The sequence below is a fragment of the Panthera pardus genome, unplaced genomic scaffold (assembly GCF_024362965.1).
Source record: "Panthera pardus isolate Hobbes unplaced genomic scaffold, ASM2436296v1 HiC_scaffold_2, whole genome shotgun sequence".
Lineage (NCBI taxonomy): Eukaryota > Metazoa > Chordata > Mammalia > Carnivora > Felidae > Panthera > Panthera pardus.
Genome location: NW_026526765.1, coordinates 50,969,981 through 50,989,521, shown reverse-complemented (window position 1 = coordinate 50,989,521; position 19,541 = coordinate 50,969,981). Strand labels below are relative to the sequence as shown.

The window sequence follows — 19,541 nt, the reverse complement described above, 5'->3', positions numbered from 1 at the left end:
TAGGATGCACCCTTAAATGGGTTACTATGCAGCCATGAAAGGAAAGCAGTAACTCTATACACTGACATGCCCAGGACACCCTGTTAAGTACAGATCATAACCTTCCTTATCTGAGAATTTTTAGAAAATGATATCATTTGTAAAAGTAAACGGGGTAGAAACACATATCCCATACACACATACACTCAAATTTATGCACACACACACGGACACAAATGTATGCTTATAAATAAATAGAATATTTCTGGAAGCACACACAACCTGGGGTAATAGTGTTTCCTTCTGGGAAAACGACTGAGGGTCCAGGATAAAGTCAGACCTGGGTCTGGCAAGGGCAGAAGAGTTTTGTTCATTGCTTTTTTTTTTTCTTCTTTCTAATTTAAATGTTTATGTGTTATTTTTTAGTAAAGAAATTAGCTAATAAAAAGTTGCTGCAAGTAGTTATGCAAAATAGCTATAAAGCATGATGGCATAGTCCATGTGCATTTAAATTGATACAGAAAAATGTCTAAAGAGCCTAACATCCTGAAGTACATCTTTATAATATTGTGTAGCAGAATTCTTATTCTGAGGTTAAGGGGGTGTCTGTGAACTTGGATGGGAAGAGTCACTTTTTAAATTTTTTTAAACTAACCTTTGGCTGAAAGTTAGCACTTCCTTCAGTAGGAATGTGGGCAGCAAACCATAGGAGAATTATCAGGATTTGTCACCAATAGAAATCAGATTTGTGATATCATATTACATTTTTTGCAGATACCGTGAACCACTTGTCACTACTTCAGAATTATAGTAGTTATTTATTTGACTTGCTGCTGGAGCTCATTTATTTAATATGTTAATAAAGAAGAACATTTTTTACTCCATCATAAATTTGTTTGTTTTCAGCACTATAATAACTATTTCAACATAATTGGTTTTCTTTGCATTCCTGTCTCTTATTTATGTGTCTATGGTGAGAAGGGGCTTCGCCAGATTGCCAAAAGGGGCCCAGAGAGCAAGAAAGTCCAAGAACCATTGTGTTAAGGTAACTTCTGAAGGGCTTCGGACAAGGAGTCACAAATGGAGACTGCAAGGGTGTACTTGGGAGCAGGGAAAGGGGCCCTACCACTTTCTCTTGATGCCAGGGGGCAATTTATGGCCTGAATATATAAATTGGAGATGTAATTTTGTTGTTGTTGTGCTTCCAGTTGGTGGAACTTCCTTCCCCCCACCAGCTGCCTCCCTGGAACTCTGCCCGGCTGTGCTGGTAGTGTGAGCCCTGGGGCCCATGCCTGTGAATGACAGTAAGCCCGGCTTGCCCTTGGTCCCATTTTAACCTCCTTCTGGGGCATAGCCAGGGTGCTGAGCTCAGCCTGTAAGCAAAGCACGTCAGCCTGGCAAGAAACTCTATCTTAAAGAAGAATTTCAAAAATCATGCGAAGCCAGCCCCAAATGCATCCCAGCTTCAGGGGAGCAAGGTGCTGTGAGCAGATACCCCTGGAAAAAGTTAAATGGGGCTCTGTGAGGAATGGTCGCCTTGGGTGTACTAGAACATTCTGTTTCTGAACATTTTGGCCCAAACTGTTCATTGGTGAAACCTTTATAGCACAATTTGTGTGCTCACACCAGAAGGGCGCTTGAGTGTTCAAGTGGGGCTCAGATGGGCTGTTGGTGGGTGTGGTCAGACGTCCTGCTGACACAGGCCTGCCAGTGAGGACTGTACCTTGGGCTGACCCACGCTCTGTCACACCAGGAGTGGGGGTGATGGATAGAGTGAAGATGCCCCTCCCTCTTAGAAATTCCAGTCTTAGGAGTCCTTCAGACACAGCTCACTTTCCCCCCTGCCCCTCAAATCTTATAATTTCAGCCTACCCCTTCTCCCGTCTCTGCATTCCGGAAATGTGTGTCCTTCAGATCCCATCATTTGTCTTGCGTGAGATGGATCCTTTCCTTCATTTGCTAAGTATTTAGGGTCAGCCAGCCATGGTTCCAGACCCCACCTCCGTCACTAGTGTATGTCAGCCAGATGAAGATTCAAAAATTGCAAATCAACCTTTACAGTAACTCCTGTTTCCCCACAAAAAACACACATGAGAATTTGCGTCTTTCCTCCTTAAATTGTGGCTCACTGCACTGTCATTATGCATCTTTCTCCAGATGGCTGAGGCTGTGGGTGCCGAGTCTCTCTTGTCCCCACCTCAGGGTCCTCAGTGACCAGGAGGCAAGCGCACTCTTCCTCTGGAACTTCACAGAGGGAAGTACTTTCATCATTCAAATCGAGACACATTTGAGAATAAGAGGGGGTTATGATAATAATAACAACCATCATCATGGTTTGGTAACAGACATAATGGGGATGGGGACGTCTGGTCGTTCCATTATAGAGCAATGCCGCATTACATGTCAAGCAGACCCAGTGAGTCTATAGAGCATTGGCAGACTTGTGACATCTCCACTTTTTTGGGAAGTAATTTGCTATTCCAGAAATCAAAGTAGTCTTCATGGCGTGCATCAGAATGTTGTAGGCCTCACATTTATTTGTAGGGCCCTGTGTGCATGTGTGTATGTGTATGTGTGCACACACATGTATATGTGTTTTTTTTTAATGTTTATTTTTTATTTATATTTGAGAGAGACAAAGCACAAGCAGGGGAGGGGCAGAGAGACAGAGACAGAATCCGAAGCAGGTTCCAAGTTCCGAGCTGCGAGCTGTCAGCACAGAGTCCGACACGGGGCTCGAACTCACCAGCAGTGAGATCATGACCTGAGTTGAAGTTGGATGCTTAACCGATGGAACCACCCAGGCGCCCCTGTATGTGTTTTAATTTAGAATTACAGATGGAGGTGACAGCAGCATTCATTTCACGTCACCTCAGGCCTCTCTAAGGTCTTACTCTGGCCCTGCTATATAAAGTCACCAGAATTGTCTCCTCCTCCCCTGCTTCTGCGGGGACTGATGCTGACCATATCTCTCCAAGAAGTGAGAGGAACATGACAAGGGCTAGTAAGGTGGAATTGGGGGCCGATTGGCAATAGACAGGTCTCCCCCCGAGGTGGGTGGAGTAATAACCTTTTAATAAAGGATGAAGATACTGTCCAATTTTCAAGCTCCTGTCTGTGTCCACTCTAGCCTTCACATATCCAATCTTTCCCCATTGACCCCAGCACCAGGCCCATATTGGTATTTTGGTTTTACAAGAGCAGTCACTACAATCTCCTTTCAATGTGCCTGTAATAGTTGCTAGGAATGAGATAAGTCACTTAACCCCTTTAGGCCCATTTCCTTATTTATAAAATGGGCAAAACCCTAATACCTGTCTGATGGGAAAATGGTGGATAAAGTCTAGAAAGCACTGTGTGAATCGTGGCTGCAATCACTATTTTATTTTATTTTTATGTTTTTTTTTAATTTTAATGTTTATTTTGATTTTTGAGACAGAAAGAGACAGAGCATGAGTAGGGGTAGGACAGAGAGAGAGAGAGGGAGACACAGAATCTGAAGCAGGATCCAGGCTCCAAGCTGTCAGCACAGAGCCCGACATGGGGCTCGAACCCACAGACCATGAGATCATGACCTGAGTCAAAGCCGGACGCCCAACCGACTGAGCCACCCAGGCGCCCCTGCAATCGCTATTTTACAGAGTCTACTAGGTACTTGTCTTTAGGATGAGATGCGTCAAACCTGGACCCTGTCCTCCAGGGGTTCGTAGCCTGATAGCACTGCCAAAGATGTGCACATCAGTGCTGATCCCCATGGACAGATGTGGCAGGCATCATAAACGAGGGAGGGAGGGAGGGAGGGAGGGAGAGATCACTGCCAGGAAAGGCATGGGGACCAAGAAAAATTCTGTGAGAGAGGTGTCCACAGAACTAGGGTTTGGGTGGGCAGGATTTGGATATTCAGAGGGTATGGGAAGAGCATTTCTAGTAGAGGGAAACAGTCTGAGCAAATGCACAGGAGGAGGAAGATGCAAGGTGTTTTTGGGAAATTACAACTAATTCTTTTTATAAAATTTTTTTTTAATGTTTTATTTACTTTTGAGAGAGAGAGAGAGAGAGAGCGCAGGGGAGGGGCAGAGAGAGGGAGTCAGAGCATCCAAAGCAGGCTCCAGGCTCTGAGCTGTCAGCACAGAGCCCGATGCGGGGCTTGAACTCACAGACCACGAGATCATGACCTGAGCCGAAGTCGGACGCTTAGCTGACTGAGCCTGGGAAATGGCAACTAATTCTATCTGAGTTATAGGACTCTCCTAATTCTCCTGCTAAACTCATAGTGCTGCTATCTACTCATTCACTTAGCTTTGTGAGCACCCGTGTTAGGCAGAGAGGAAAGATGTGGTCACTGCTTACTCTTGTGTACAGTTTGTAGAGGAGAGAGAAGTTGATCAGTCACCAGGTTGCTAGGGAGAGCCATGCCTGCGGTGCTTGGGGTGGATGAACAGCACTTGCTTAGCCTCAGGGGTCCTCTCTTTATGGGACTCTTCAAGGCCCTGGGAGAGACCCCAGGAATTTTCCTTATATTGTACGATTTTGTGAAGTTTTCAAAAGTAAGATCTGTTAACTGCAATTGATTAGGACTGCTGTCTGTTTCTGCTTTCACTTCCCTCTATCATATTTCCCCTTGCCCGGGGAGGCCATGGAGTATAGGGGCCATGAGCATTTTGGGGAGCTACTAAGCAACCCATTCATTTGGGTTGAATGTATATAGTGAATAAATATATGTGGCTTGCAGACTTTTTTTTCTGGATAGTTTGGTCATCACTAGCCACTTACTGCAAGGTGGAAAAACAGCTCCTAGAAATACTCTCTTGTTCACGATGCTGACTCACCTGGATATGTGACATCAAGAGGTAGGGCCAGAGTCTGAGCCATGATATGAGAAGTCCTACAGTGTGGGACCTCATGTATGTGGGTGGCAGAGGCAAATCACGTTCTGAAATATATCCAAGCCAGAAACTAAACTATGAAAGAAAATCTTCCAAATTTTGTTTTCCCCAATTTGATAAAAATCTTAAAAAAGTATGTGAAATTACTGGGCTGTCTGGTGGCTCAGTCAGTTGAGCATCCGACTCTTGATTTTGGCTCAAGTCATGATCTCAGGGTTGTGGGATTGGGTCCTGTGTCAGGCTCTGCACTGAGTCTGGAGCTTGCTTAATATTTCTCTCTTTCTGGGGCAACTGGGTGGCTCAGTCGGTTAAGCGTCTGACTTTGGCTCAGGTCATGAACTCACATTTCATGAGTTTGACCCCTGTGTCGGGCTCTGTGCTGACAGATCAGAACCTGGAGCCTGCTTTGGATTCTGTGTCTCCCTCTCTCTGCCCCTCCCCTGCTCGTGCTCTGTCTCTCTCTCTCAAAAATAAATTAAGATTGAAAAAAAAGATTCTTTCTCTGTCCCTCTTCCCAGCTCGTGCTCTCTCTCTCTCAAAAAAAAAAAAAAAAAAAGAAAAAGTATGTGAAATTACCAGTCATAAGCTGTGAGACTGCACAATGTCTGAAGTACCCATAATAAAAGAGAAATTTTGACATCTTGCTAGGGGAAAGACCCAATTATTTTTAGATTTCTTTACTTTTCTCTCTAGGACACGATGCCTCTCAGTTGCTGAATGATAGGCAGCTACTTGCTTCCTTTCCTCCTTCTCTGAATAGACTTTGGTTTCCCCAACTCCTTTGTGAGGTTCCATAAATCAAAGCTCAGAGCTCCACACTTAGGGTACCCCCCGTGATAACTCCTTAGCATTATCTGATTGCCTCCTTGTGAATCCAGGTTCCACCCCTCATCAGCTGCGTGGCCTGAGGCAAATCACTCAACTTCTCTGGACTTCAGTTTCCTTATCTGTAAAATGGGGACAAAGCAGTGCTCACTTTGTAAGCCTTTGGAGAGGAGTCCATTAGAGAACGTACAGAAGTACCCCTAGCCCAGTGTAGCTCAGGGAGCGTGGCACATGGCAAGATCCAATAAATGGGATGTATTAGTAGTATTATTATCAGACATGGTCTGGAGCACAGTGACTGTGGAAACATCCTGGAGATATCAGAGAAAGCAATTTCCCAGTGGGTCCAGCTGCCATCAGTTATTTTTATGAGCCACACACACACTCAGGTAAAGGCATTTCCTGCATTACAGACCTGAATAGGCCCAGCTGTGATGGCAATGCAGCTACATGTGCACCTGCTGGCATTTCTGTGGCCTGTTTTGCCCCAGCAGGATTCGGTGCCTCCACAAATGGCCCCCCATCCTGTAGTTACCTGATAAGCATGACCCTTCACACATAATTCTTCCCCCCTGCCTGCCCTTCTGCCAGTCCTTTGAATGCCACTGCAAAGGTGAGGCTAACTCATTATCTATCCCCTCCTTCCCTTCTGCCTCCTTCCCTCCTTTACTGCTTGTTTTCTCCCACAAATACGTCTTGTGTCTAACCACCGTGGTATCTTCCGTGATTCCAAGACTTTAGGACCCTCACAGTAAAATTTCAAAAAAAATTTTGGTGGGGACAGATGTAGGGCTACCAACTTGTTATTTTGCCAAGTAGGTCATTAAACATACACACACACACACACATCATCATCATCATCATCATCATCATCATCACTATTTACTACCATCATTCCATCAAAGAAATGCTATTTCAGTGTCCCAAAATAGAAAGGACATAGTCTTTAGAATAAAAGGACAGTCATTTATTTTGAATACATTTGGAAAAACACAGAATTTTTCTAATTTTTTTCTCATCTTGTCATGAGCCAGTAAAAATTTTATACCCTTCGGCACCAGACCCCAGACAAATGTTCAGGAAGCACTGTAGTAACAACAGGGATAATATAATAAATGCTTATTGAGTGCCAAATGTGGAGTCTGATAGACTCTACCATTTACTAGCTGTGTGACCTTGGGCAAATTACCAAACCCCTCTGAACTCTCGTTCCCTAACCTATAAACACAGGGATGATGATGCTTGCTCTGCAGAGGGGTTTGTGAGAATTATGAACAACACAGAGCATTCAGTGTTGGGCAGTGTACCCAATACATTGAAGAGCTGCTTCTACGGTGCTCCTTCTCTTCCTCTTCTCCAGGGAGGCTCTAGTTTAAAGAATTCACTTTCCTTCTCATCAGCCTTCTGCCTTTCTCCATGTGGACTAGCCCAAGGGACTGGGCAGGATTGGAGATGCTTCTGACTGCACTGGGGGAAGCATAACCAAATTTTCCTGGCTCTTCACAGGGTGTTCATTCCAGGGGTTCCCAGGCATGGGTTGGGGGGAACTGGTGCTATGTTGGCTGCATAGAAATCACCTGGGAACTTGTTAAAAATTGAAATTCTCTGCCCCATCATGAGAAATTCTGATACGATAGGTCTGTGGTGGAGCTCAAGAATCTAGGCTTTTGGAAAGAGCCCCCTGTCAGATATTTCTGATGAATAGTTGGTTAGCTGTTGGTCACAGCTCCCTGCTTTTGGGTTGAGACATTTTGTCTACTCAACACATAAGAGTGTCTGGCAGATCACTCCCAGCATGCTGTCCTATGAACCTTGATGAATGGCGTCTGAGGAAGATCCTAGGAGGAATCCCCTTGACGGTGTTTTGCTGGCATCTCAACAAATGATAACCTCCATCACCCAGAAACATCAGAGTTATTCTAGACATACTTCTTGTTCTCACTAACCTCCTGAATCATATAACAACCCATCCCCAAGTCCTTGAATCTGTCCATTTCTCTCCACCTTCACTGCCCCCAGCCTGGTCTAAATTACCATCAGCTCTCACTGGGATTGTGGCCTCCTACCTGCCCCACCTTTCATTTGTGCTCCATACGGAGGCCTGAGTCATCTTTTCAAGACATAACTCAGATGGTATCTCTTGTCTGCTTCAAACCCTTCAGTAGTGGCCTTAAGATAAAATCTAAAGTCCTTGATGTGGCCTGAAATCCCTGCGTGGCCTGCCCTCTGCCCACACCTCCAGCCCTGACTTGTACCTGGTCCCCCTACTCTCTAAGCTTGCTACTTCCCCACCACTTCCTGCCTTAGGACTCTTGGACATGCTCTTCCTTCTGCCCGGACCCTCTTCTTCTATCTGCTGCCTGTACTGAGTTAGCTCCTCCACACTTTTCAGGTTCCGCCTAAATGTCACTCAGGGACCCCTGTGATATGCTGACTCCTATTATTTACTTCTAATAGCATCTCATCCCTTTACTTTAAGTCACTTGTTGCAATTTGTGTCGTGTTATTTGTGTGCATGTGTTTTTCAAATGGTCTGCGTTCCCCTGTAGAACTAAATTCTACGAGAACATGGAACATAGCCGTTTTGCTCACCACTGTACCTTCAGCACAATGCACAGTAGACATCCAATAAATATATACTTATTCAGCAAACGAATGAATGACTAAAGACATAGAGCTAGATTCTCAGTTAAAGGGTAAGGTCCCACATTTTCCTCTGGCTGGAGCGATGGAAGGTCCAGCATTGGGAGACCAACATCCTACACGGTGCAGTAGGTACAGAGCAAATCTAGCCCTGAGCTAGAGTGTGGATGCCCTTCCCTAACATTTTCTGGGTGTCTTTTTTGCACAGGTGAGTGGGGAGTGGAAGAAAGGCAGGTTTTGTAACAGAAGTATAATACCCAGCTTTTGACATGGCAGCTCTGGAGTTTTGGAGCACATTTGCTATGAGAGCAGATTTGGACTGGGAAGCAAGAAGGCCAGATATCTCCTAGGTGCAGTGGAACAGGTTATGTGCCTGTCCTGACAGACTGGGATTCACCCCTTGGCTCTATTGTTTACTTGCTATATGACCTGGGGCAAGAAGGCTAACCTCTCTGAGCTCAGCTCCAGCTCTGAGCTCCTCCCACCTATTCATCTGTAGAGAGGGAGCAATTACTCTCCCCTGTCAGGGTAGCTGTGAGGATTAATGAGATAATGTCTGTAGAGGGCCTAGCAGAATGTCTGGCATATAGTACATGCTTCATAAAAATAAGATCTCACGAGGTGGTAAACATCCTGCAGGCAGGGGCCATGTAGCACAGAGTAGATGCATTAGGAAGTCTTTATTGATGATTTCATAAATGGTCGAATATATTTTCCTTTTCCAGAAAGGATTCCCTGCGTGTAAAAATTTCTCCCTCACTTAAACCAATTGCTTTCTTTGTGAGCAACTCAAATCCCTGTGTTTTGAAACCTCAGAGCTGGAGGGTTAGTGTGTATATTTGTGGCGGTGGCCCTGTCCTGAGTCATCTCTGAGACCCTCACCCTCCCCAGTGCTCTTGTGGGAGGCAGGAATTCATCAGCCCCAATTTGAATGAGAGGAGTACAGAAACAAATCAGTGCAGAGAGAGATTCCTATTTGGTCCCAGTACTATGAGAACACAACTGTTTCTTTGAAATTGACCTTCATTTATTTGGAGGGGAAAGCAGTTAGTTCAATAATGGCTTCCTGGTGCCTTTCAGCATTTTAAAAGACGGAAGAAAGATTTGGAGCGAGGCAAGGTTCCAGTGTTTTCTAAACAACGCACTAAGCCCAGCTACCAGTTGGCTGCCCAGTACTTCCTGCTCCCCTCCCCCCAACCCCCCATGTATCCCCACAAGGCAATGCACATCCCTCAGTAGCCCAGCCACTTCTCAAGACCCTGGCCAGGTCTTCCCTAGGTAGGTGGGAGCTAGCCTTCATTATAATGCCTGGGAGCCGAAGATTCCTTGGACATCTTGCACATGGCCTACTGCGTAGAAATGCTACTATATTATATTCCAATTATTTCCTGTCCCTCCAAGGCCCGATTCCAGGGCCTGAATAAAGAGGTCCTTGTCTGGTGGCGTCCATCTCTGCTCCCTAGTAAGGAAAAGCTGGTCCCTGGCCCAAGTTGGCCTGAGGCCGCAGGGGAAGGGTGGGGAAGAGGTAGGGAGGGTGTTACAGGTGGGGAGAACTCCTCAGGAGACGAGAGACCCACCCCTGCGGGCAGCCCAGTCCTGCTTCCAAAAATAAAAATAAGTGAGGAAGGAAAACAAATGGGGCCCCTGACCAGGACCCTGCAGAGGGCATGACTATTTTCCCTCCTTCCCAGGAGGGATCCCAACCCTTCTCTCCCACAGAGAAGACAAACACAGCTATGGAAATCTCATGCCATCCAGGCACCTGGAAGTCTGTTGCTAATTGCAAGTTACTCCTACCTGCACTTCTCTGTTTGCCAATGATTGTCTTCCCCTAGATCTGCTTTCTCTCCTTGTGAGTGAAAAGCATTTCATGGAAAATTTCGAATTTGGAACCTTCTTCAGATTCCAAAAGAGTTATTGTTCTACATCATGCTTATTTTGTTTGGGTGTTATTTGAACTCAGGGGAAGTAGAAACCCACATCTTTATGTTGCTGGGATGCTCTTCTTAAATTATTAAAAACATGCTGATAAAGCACCTTTTCTGTTTGAAGCTCTTGAGTACTTTTCAGAGTCCATCCCAACCAAGGCCTGGAGTCCATATTTCTTACCTGCCAAGGGTTGGGCAGCCAGGGGAGACGAGGTGGGTGAAGTAGCTTAGGGACCGCACACCAGGAGATCTCCGGGAGATAGTGGCAGGGATGTGCAGAAAGGTTTCATGGCAAGGAGAGGAGAAACAAGCTCTGAGGGCAAGCCATGGAATCCAGGGTTAAGGCCTCAGAAGGTCATAAACAGAAAGGGAGGAAAGGTGGGGATAGTGTGAATGACATGAAACCGAGGATGAGTTTGAAGAGTGGGACCCACAGAGAAGTCACACCATCCTGCACCACCATGTGTCTGGGGAAGGGCTAAGCTTTGTCGCGTTTAAACCTTGGTGTCTAGGATGTTGGAGCCTGAAGGGAACTGAGCGATCCCCTGGCCAGCGATTCTCAAAGCCTGGTCTGTGGACCGCCTCTTCAGAATCACCTGGTGGGCTGGTTAAACATGAGGATTCCCGAGACCTATCTGATGTACTGAATCAAATTCTCTGTGGGTTATATCTAAGAAGCTGAATGCTTATCAAGTTCCACAGATGATTGTGATCTTTATTAAAGTTTGAGAGCCCTTGATTTAGTCCAACCCTCTTGTTCCCTGAAAGTGAGATCTGAAGCCCAGAGATGTAAAACAGGCCTAGGATAACAGAGCTGATTGATGGCAGAGCTCACATTAGAAATCTATTGCTCTTGAACCCCAGGGCAGTGCTCTTTCCATTTCAGCATGTGGGCAGCCTCTTCACCTATTTGGACCTGTTTCTCTTGCCCCCTAAAGTCAAAGCTTGCACCTTTGATCCATTCCCTGCATCCTGCTGGGGCCTTCTCCTTCCTGAGGATGCTCTGGTCCTAGTCTCTATAGGTTGGGGGGGCAGAGGCAGAAAGAAGAAAGGAGAAGGACTCAGTTCTCTTCTGAGCCTTTAGTCACAGGTGTGGGATGGTCAAATGAGTAGAGAAAGAGAAAACACAGCTGTAGCTGAGGGACGACTGGGATCTGGTTTGTAGTACTAAGCTGACTTTCACTGAGATTTTGCTGTGCACCAGACACTGTGTTAAGCCCTTTCCATACATTAGTGCAAACCCCATGGAGCAAATAGTAATTAGCCCTATTTTGCAGATGGAGAAACTGAGGCTCACAGGTGAGTGTTCATTTGCCCAAGGTCACATAGCTAATACATGACCAAATCACTTCCGTGTACAACCATGATCCAAAGCAGTGTGAACTATTACTCACTTTAACCCAACAAGCCTGCAAAAGGACCCCAAGACCTTGGGGAAAAAAAAAAAAAAAAGCTTCTCTGCAGTGAGATGTGACCACTCCTGGGAGGGGGGTGGGGTGGAGTACAGCTTCAAACGCTTTCCACGTAATGCACTAAAATTATTTCTGAAAGGCATTAACTTGCAAGCCTGCCTTGGAAATGACAACATGGAGAGTAGGTTAAACAGGTTTTTTTCTTCATCTTTGGAAAATGGAAACTCCTAATCTCAATTTGCTTTCTTTCCATTTGCCCCTTTCTCTTAAAAGCAGTGTGCCTTCAGAATTTTAGTTGTTTGAGGGATTATGTTCAGTTCTAACTGAGCCCTGGGTGTGATTGCAGGCATATATATGGTTGTGGCACGTAGCAGCCGTTACCTCTTCTGATATCATGGCATATGACTTTGCAATGATCACCTCCCTCCATTCATTTTCCGGAGTATCTCCCAGGGACAGGAGAGGAACCCAAAGCAGGTCAGTGCCTTAGAGAAGGGACAAGTGTTCCCCAAGCCATGTGGACAGCGTGTCACAGTACCTTCCTGTAGATTTACCTCCTAACCAGATCTTGTCTTCTTGGGAAAAAATCAGGAAGCTTTTTGAACAACTTAGTCAGACCATTAAACAAAAGAAGATGGACATATTTTTATAGGAGAGGAAGAACTCAGTTTCATCCTAGCAGGATTTGGTGTCTGGTAGCTGAAGGTGAGGGACCACTGTAATTTAAATCTGGGTATTCCATGAATCACCAGAGTTAGAACATTTCTGGGTAAAAACTGAAAACATGTGACCCTCCGGGTGTCTTTCTTCTCTTTCAAATCTCAAGCTTTAGTAACTCAAAGGCTGGATGGGGCCGTGCAGCTGTTAAAAGGCCCTTATTAACTCATAATGAAGGGAGTGCATTGAGGTGATAGCAAGCGGTAAAGGGAGGAGGGGAGAACGCAACCTCTGCAAAGCTCATGGGGAGCGTGGGTCTCTGCAAGAGCCCTGGAAATGCTGAATGAAAACTGCCTTTCTGCGTACGAGCCGCCTGCCTGTTTCCCAAATGCCGCGTCTGCGGTAACTACAAACTATTTTGTATGCTGCATTAGTGACGCTGCCTTAGCCCGCACATCATTACTACTGAGATAACGCTGGTGTGATGTTCAAGTCCAGTGTCCTTTTTAATTATTAAACCGATGCTGTTGAATGAGTCATTCCACATACCAGGTTTTCCTCCTGTGGTTCTATTTCAAGAGACTAGCGCCTTACTTCGTGTGTTCCACTAACACCTGAGTTGGTTCTTAGCCAGCTACCCAATCTGCAAAGCCTTTGCAGAACAAACAGTATTCCCCAGGCTCCAAACACACACAGGCTGCATAAAAAACAAACCCCACGAAAAACTTTACAGTAAGCTCGTCAGTAAACCCCAGATCTGAAAACGCCCTGTTCCCCGTCCGCCAGTCCCCAACTTACCAAGCGGCAGAGCGATGAAGAAGGGTAGCCAGCACAAGATGAACATACCGACCACAATGCCCAAGGTCTTGGCTGCTTTCTTTTCCCTGGAGAACTTAAAAAGTTTGACAGCTATGGAACTCCTGGGGTTGTGGCCCTTGGCCTTGGTACTGCTGAGGGTGTCCTCATGAAAGTTCTTGGAGTGGATCCTCAGGGTCAGCTCCTTGGAGTTGGACATCTCCTTCATGACTCCGGCCTCCAGGTTCTTGGTGGTCCTCTTGGCAACGATGTACACGCGACAGTACATGACCAGAATGACCGCCAGAGGGATGTAGAAGGAGCCCAGGGAGGAGAAGAGGGCGTAGAAAGGTTCTTCAGTGACCCCACATTCTTTGTCATCATTGGGCGCGGGCTCCTTCCACCCAAGGAGAGGCCCGATGGAGATGACTGTGGACAAGACCCAGACGCTGAGGAGCGCCAAGATGGCCTTCCTCCGGGTGACCAGCGTGGGGTACTGCAGAGAGTAGCGCACCCCAATGTAGCGATCGATAGAGATGGCGCACAGGCTCAGAATGGAGGCCGTGCAGCACAGGACGTCCACGGCGGCCCAGATGTCACAGAAGACCCGTCCCAGCACCCAGTAGCCGAGCACTTCCAGGGCAGCCGAGAAGGGCAGCACGGTGAAACTCAGCAGCAGGTCGGCAATGGCCAGGTTGACGATGAAGTAGTTGGTGGGCGTCCGCAGGTGACGGTTGCAGGCCACCGACAGGATGACCACGATGTTGCCCACGATGGCAAAGAGGATGAAGGCGCCCAGCACCAGGCCCACGGAGATGGCCCTGGTGATGTCCAGCTGGGGCAGTGTGGAGTTGCTCGAGGTCTGGTTGGGGCCAGTGAAGTTGGCATTTTTCAACTCTCCCCAGTGGGCAGGTGCTGATGTGTTGTGGCCGGTGTCCAGATCGGGATTCATTTTAGAGTCGGCCCTCCATAGCCTGGGGTGAGCGGGGCTGGAAGGGCTGCGGCCGAGCTCCTCAGCTGCCCTGCAACTTTGCTTCGCCCGCGGTCTTCTTCCCAGAGGCGCCCTCCCGGCGAGGACTCATCTCCCCCCCGGGCAGCCCAGCCCCGGCGGCGCGTCTCCTGCCTGCACCGAGCCGCCCGCTCGCCCGGCTGTCAGAGGGAGGCGGAGGAGAGAGGGGCCGAGGCGGCAGCTCCAAGTTTAATGGTCCACGTCAGGCGCGCCGGGCCGGCCAGGCGGGGAGCGGCGCGGGAGGGGCGGCGGGCAGGGGGGCGCCCGGCTCGGCTCGGCCCGGCCGGCGGCGGGTGTGCGGGCAGCGGCGCCCAGCGCAGCCAGCGCCGAGGAGGGTCTGCTCGCAACCAGCCGCCTCTGGGCTGACTGCACGGCGGTGACATCAGGCGGGGGAGCCCGGCGCCCTGACTCCGCGCGGCACTAGGGGGCAATGCGGGTCCGGCGAAGGCGCCCGCAGCCCCGACGCCGCCACCCTGGGCAGCCCTGGGCCGGCCGCGCTCCCCGCCACCCTCCCCCACCGACCTACGCGAGCCAAGGGATGGGAGGGGGAGGAAGGGTGACCTGAGCTTGGGGAGCCCCGTCCCCAACCTTAGGTGGCCCGCTGGGATTCTTGCCCCTCCTGTTCACCCTTGGGTCTCAAAAGCGGCGTGGGGTGCTTACCGCTCCTGGGGGAGGGGGGCGTCTGGAATCAGCACCCAGACTTAGGGGGATAGGCAACTTGTGTGGAGCCTGAAAGAAGAATTGCCAGGTTAGGCAGCAGGTGAGAGGGACTTGAGTGGGATCTGAGACCAACCCCCAGCCTTTACCTCCCTGGTAAGCCCAGAGGCTTCTCTTGGTTCATTCGTTTGTTCACTCACTCACTCACTTGTTCATTCAACAAATTGTTAACCGGGTACCCACTGCCTGCACTGGGGACATAGCAATTGAAGCAAGTGGACAAAGACCCCTGCCCTCCAGGAGCTTCATTCTACTGGGAGGAGACAGACAATAAACAAATAAGTAAGCAAATTGCGAGGTGTGTCCTATGTTGACAAGTGTAACAGAAGATAAGGCAAGGAGGGGAAATGGAATGGTGTGTGTGTGTGTGTGTGTGTGTGTGTGTGTGTGTGTGTGTGTTGTGGGGGCGGGTATTTGGAATTATAAATGGGTTCCCTGGATGTCACTGAAGTGATGTTGGAGTCAAGACCTGAAAGAAATGAGGAACAAGCCAATGGGCTATTTGGGGGTGAGGGTGAGGGTGATGGTGGTGGTGGCAGCATTAAGAGACCTCCAGACATCTGAGGAAGGGACTTGGGAAATCCAGATTTTTATTGATTTTTTTCCTTTTCTGTCTGATATCCATGTTGGACAGTTATAGGGATACACTTCCAAAGGTGGGCATATGGTGCTTAGGAGAGAAGAAATGTGCTGAGGGAGAGCCTTACGTTAGTTAACATTTTTTCGACACTTGTTATGTCCCAGACAGTATGCTAAGTACATTTTGCATTTTCTGATAATCATAAGAAAGAAGGGCTGTTCTCATCATCATTTCCATTTTGTGGAAGGGACAAGGTACAGTGAAGTTCAGCTCTGCCCAAGTCCACATAGCCATCATGGAGAGGAGCTAGGAATTGAACTCAACTCTACAGGTCTGTTGCGAGTTGAGCGCTTAGCAGCTGTGTCACCCTTTTCCCCTGAAAGCACTGTAGGGGGTGGATTTATTTCCCTAGATTTATTGAGAAATAATTGATATAACATTGTATGAGTTTAAGGTATCCAATGTGTTGAATTGATGTACTTAGATATTGCAAAATGATTATCATCATAGCATTAGCAAAGATCTTCATCATGTCCCATAAATACCATTTCTTTCTTGCAATGAGGACATTTACTTTCATAGCAACTTTCAAATATATAATATAGCATTATTAACTATAATTACCATGGTGTACCTTAGATCCCCAGAACTTACTCATCTTATAACTGGAAGTTCATACCCTTTGATCAACATCTTCCCATTCTGCTATCCCCAACCCCTGACAATCACCACTCAACTCTGTTTCTATCAGTTTGGCTTTTAGATTCCACATATAAGTGATATCATAGTATTTGTCTCTCTCTGTCTATCTTACTTCACTTAGCATAATGCCTCAAGTTTCATCCATGTTGTAGCAATGGCAGGATTTCCTTCTTTCTCTTGACTGAATAATATTCCATTGTGCATGTGTACTCTATATTTTTTATTCATCCCCCAGTTGATGGACACTTAGATGGTTTCCATCCTTGGCTAATGTGAATAATGCTGCATGAACATGGAGGTGCAGGTAGCTCTTTGAGGTCCTATTTTCCTCCTCCTCCTCCTCTTCTTCTTCTCCTTCTCCTTCTCCTCCTCCTCCTCCTCCTTCTCCTCCTCCTCCTCCTTCTTCTTCTTCTTCTTCTTCTTCTTCTTCTTCTTCTTCTTCTTCTTCTTCTTCCATGTTTATTTATTTTTGAGTGAAAGGGAGAGTGTGAGCTGAGGAGGGGCAGAGAGGGAGACAGAGGATCTGAAGCAGGCTCTGGGCTGTTGGCACAGACACCAACGTGGGGCTCAAACTCACAGACTGTGAGATCATGACCTGAAGTCGGATGCTTAACTGCCTGAGCCACCCAGGTGCCCCAAGATCCTATTTTCATTTGCTGTGGATATATATCCAGTAGTGAAATTGCTGGATCATGTGGTAGTTCTATTTTTAATTTGGGGGGAACCTCCATATTGTTTTTCAAAGTGACTCTACCAATTTACATTTGAGGAAGGGAGTGGATTGATTGTTGTAGAGAGAGCTATCTCCCAAGTAGAAAATTTTGAGACCTGAGTGACTAGTACTATAAGGGAACTCACATTTATTGAGCTCCTACTGAGAGCCAAGCATTTACTTGTTTTTGTTTATTCTTCACAACAATCCTTTGAGACTGGTGTAACCATTGTCCATTGAGAGATAAGAAAACCGTGGTTCCAAGAGATTTGGTGCATTCCTGAGGTCATGTGGCTAGTAGACATGTGGCAGAGCAAAGTAGTGACAGCTATAGATTGAAAGGTAAAGTTTGATGCCATCGTTTACTCTCGTCCAGAAGCTTGAACCTAGGGCTTCCCACTGTCTACCTTTGATAATCACTAAAACCTGATATTCAGGGGTGGGGAGCCAGAAGAATGCTCAGGGTGATTTACATTTAAGTCCTCAACCTAGAGGTAGCATCTTAACCTCTTTTTTTATTTTATAAACATGTAATAAAAATATATAAATACATGTATGTATGTATTTGGGGAGCAGGGGGTTAACCCACACCTATCCAAGGTTTTAATCTAAGGCTTTAATCGTCTCCACCCACCAAAATGCAGAGATTCTCACATGCACAAAATACACGGTTTCAAGAGGTTCCCTGAAATTAAGAAATGTGTGGTAGGGGCAACGCTGAAAACAGATTTTTTTCCCCCTATTTCAATTAAATTTGCTGAAGTGGGTATCTGAAGATTCTAAAAATCTGAGAAACACAGGTTTAAGGTGATTTAGCTCTTCAAGAGCTATCAGAACTTGCCCTTGCCCATCTTCCCATTGTGGTGGTCTAGGAGGCAGAGGGAATCGGTAAACTCCCGTAGATAGTCATGTGCCGAGCTGGTTATCAAACTCCAGTTCCCCAGCCCACAGAACAGTGTTCCTTCCTCTGCCCCAAAGGGAAGCCACACGTGATATCCACTCATGACTTGGTTCAGGTATCAGAATGTGGAAGAGATTATTGAGCCAGATCAAAAGGTTCAAAATCTATGCATATTTCAGACATGATGTCATTTACCGGTGTCTTTCATGAAGTCAAAACAAACATCCCACCCAAAGGCAAACAGGTAGGTAGGTATTAGTCTTAAAAGCAGCCATGTACCAGGACCCCACTAAGTAACCTTTGCTAATGGTCCTTTCCTTGCTGCTCCTCCCCTCCCTTCACAGGAGATACCTCTTAACCCCTCTGGCTGATATCTGACCCATGGAATTGACCATTTGTTTAGGTGTCATGAGGATACAGGCTATATTTCATTTTCTCGGTACTCTCTGGGGCAAAGCCAAGCATAGAGCTCTGACTCACTCGAGGCTTGGGGAAGAAGAACCTTTTCATTATCCATCTGATTACATTACAAACCTCTGATGTCGCAAGCTCCCATTTTTGTGAGCCCTCTAGGAGAAGCTGCCATTGAGTTTGACCTGTGGGGAGACCAAGGCTATGCAAGGTTCTGAGATCAGCTTAGAGGCTCTATGGGAGGAGACCTCTCACCTGTGACTGGGCAGTTTTACATGGTACTCCCTCTCTAATTCTCTACAGTTTTCTTTTCTTTTCTTCTTTTTTTTTTAAATTTTAAATGTTTGTTTATTTTTTGAGAGAGAGACAAAGTGCAAGCAGGGGAGGAGCACAGAGAGAGGGAGACAGAATCTGAAGCAAGCTCCAGGCTCCGAGCTGTCAGCACAGAGCCAGATGTGGGGCTCGAACCCACGAGATGTGAGATCATGTCCTGAGCCAAAGTCGAATGCTTAACCAACTGAGCCACCCAGGCACCCCTCTCTGTGTAGTTTTCAACTCAACCATCCATGTATGGGAACATCTGCTCTGTGTAGGGCACCATGCTAGGTGCTGTGCGCAAATCAAAGATGAATTAAATCAAGCAAGCAATAACCTAGCACTAAGCTAGGTGCTGTGAGAGAGGATGATTTGGTAAAGCACCCCTCAGAGAGTACCTGCTGTGTGCCAGGCACTGTGCGAGGCACTCCACGTGCATTTACTCAAATCTTCACAACAATGCAAGGCAAGAATTGTCCCCATTTTTCAAGCCAGGAAACTGAAGTTCAGAGAGGTTCATTCACTGAGTAAGCAGCATTGGTATTCAAAGCATTGTTGTCTGGCTCCAAAGCTTGCATCCTTCTCTCTGCACCAGACTGATTAAAAAAAAAGAAAAGGAAAAGAAAAAGTGGCAGAAGGCTCAGTGTTAGCCCTGAAGGACATTACAACAGAAAACAGAATGTGATCAGGGTCCTGAGCAAAGCAGAGGTCGGGGAAGGGATGGCAAGGCAGAGCTCTCCAGGGCAGAGGGCTCTGCGGAGGGACTCCTTAGTTCAGGCTTCCTGGTCTCCAAGGCCAGCACTTGGTCTGCTGAGGATTTGAGAGCCAACTTGGATTCTAACCCTGCTTCCCTCATGTAACAGCTATTAATATGACCTTGGGCAAGATAATAAAGTGAACTCTAGCATCAGATAGACCCGGGGTATGTCCCAGTTCCCATAATTTATTAGCTGTGTGTCCTCGGGCAAGTCACTTAATCACTCTGAGCCCTAGTTTCCTCATCTGTGAAATGAAGGTCATGATAGTCCCTAATTCAGACAGGGCTGAGGTGAGGATTAAATGTGATAAT

At 46.9% G+C, this 19,541-nt stretch overlaps 1 protein-coding gene across 1 annotated transcript in view; it reads right to left on the bottom strand.

Annotated features, from left to right (window-relative positions):
• ADRA1B (adrenoceptor alpha 1B) overlaps positions 1-14,629 on the bottom strand; it is a 51,614-nt gene extending 36,985 nt beyond the window's left edge. The window contains exon 1 of the mRNA XM_019433759.2: positions 13,129-14,629. Coding sequence (XP_019289304.1) covers positions 13,129-14,077 — 949 coding nt within the window. The 5' untranslated portion in view covers positions 14,078-14,629. The remainder of the gene's footprint in view (positions 1-13,128) is intronic.
• Between the last annotated feature and the right edge of the window lie 4,912 nt (positions 14,630-19,541).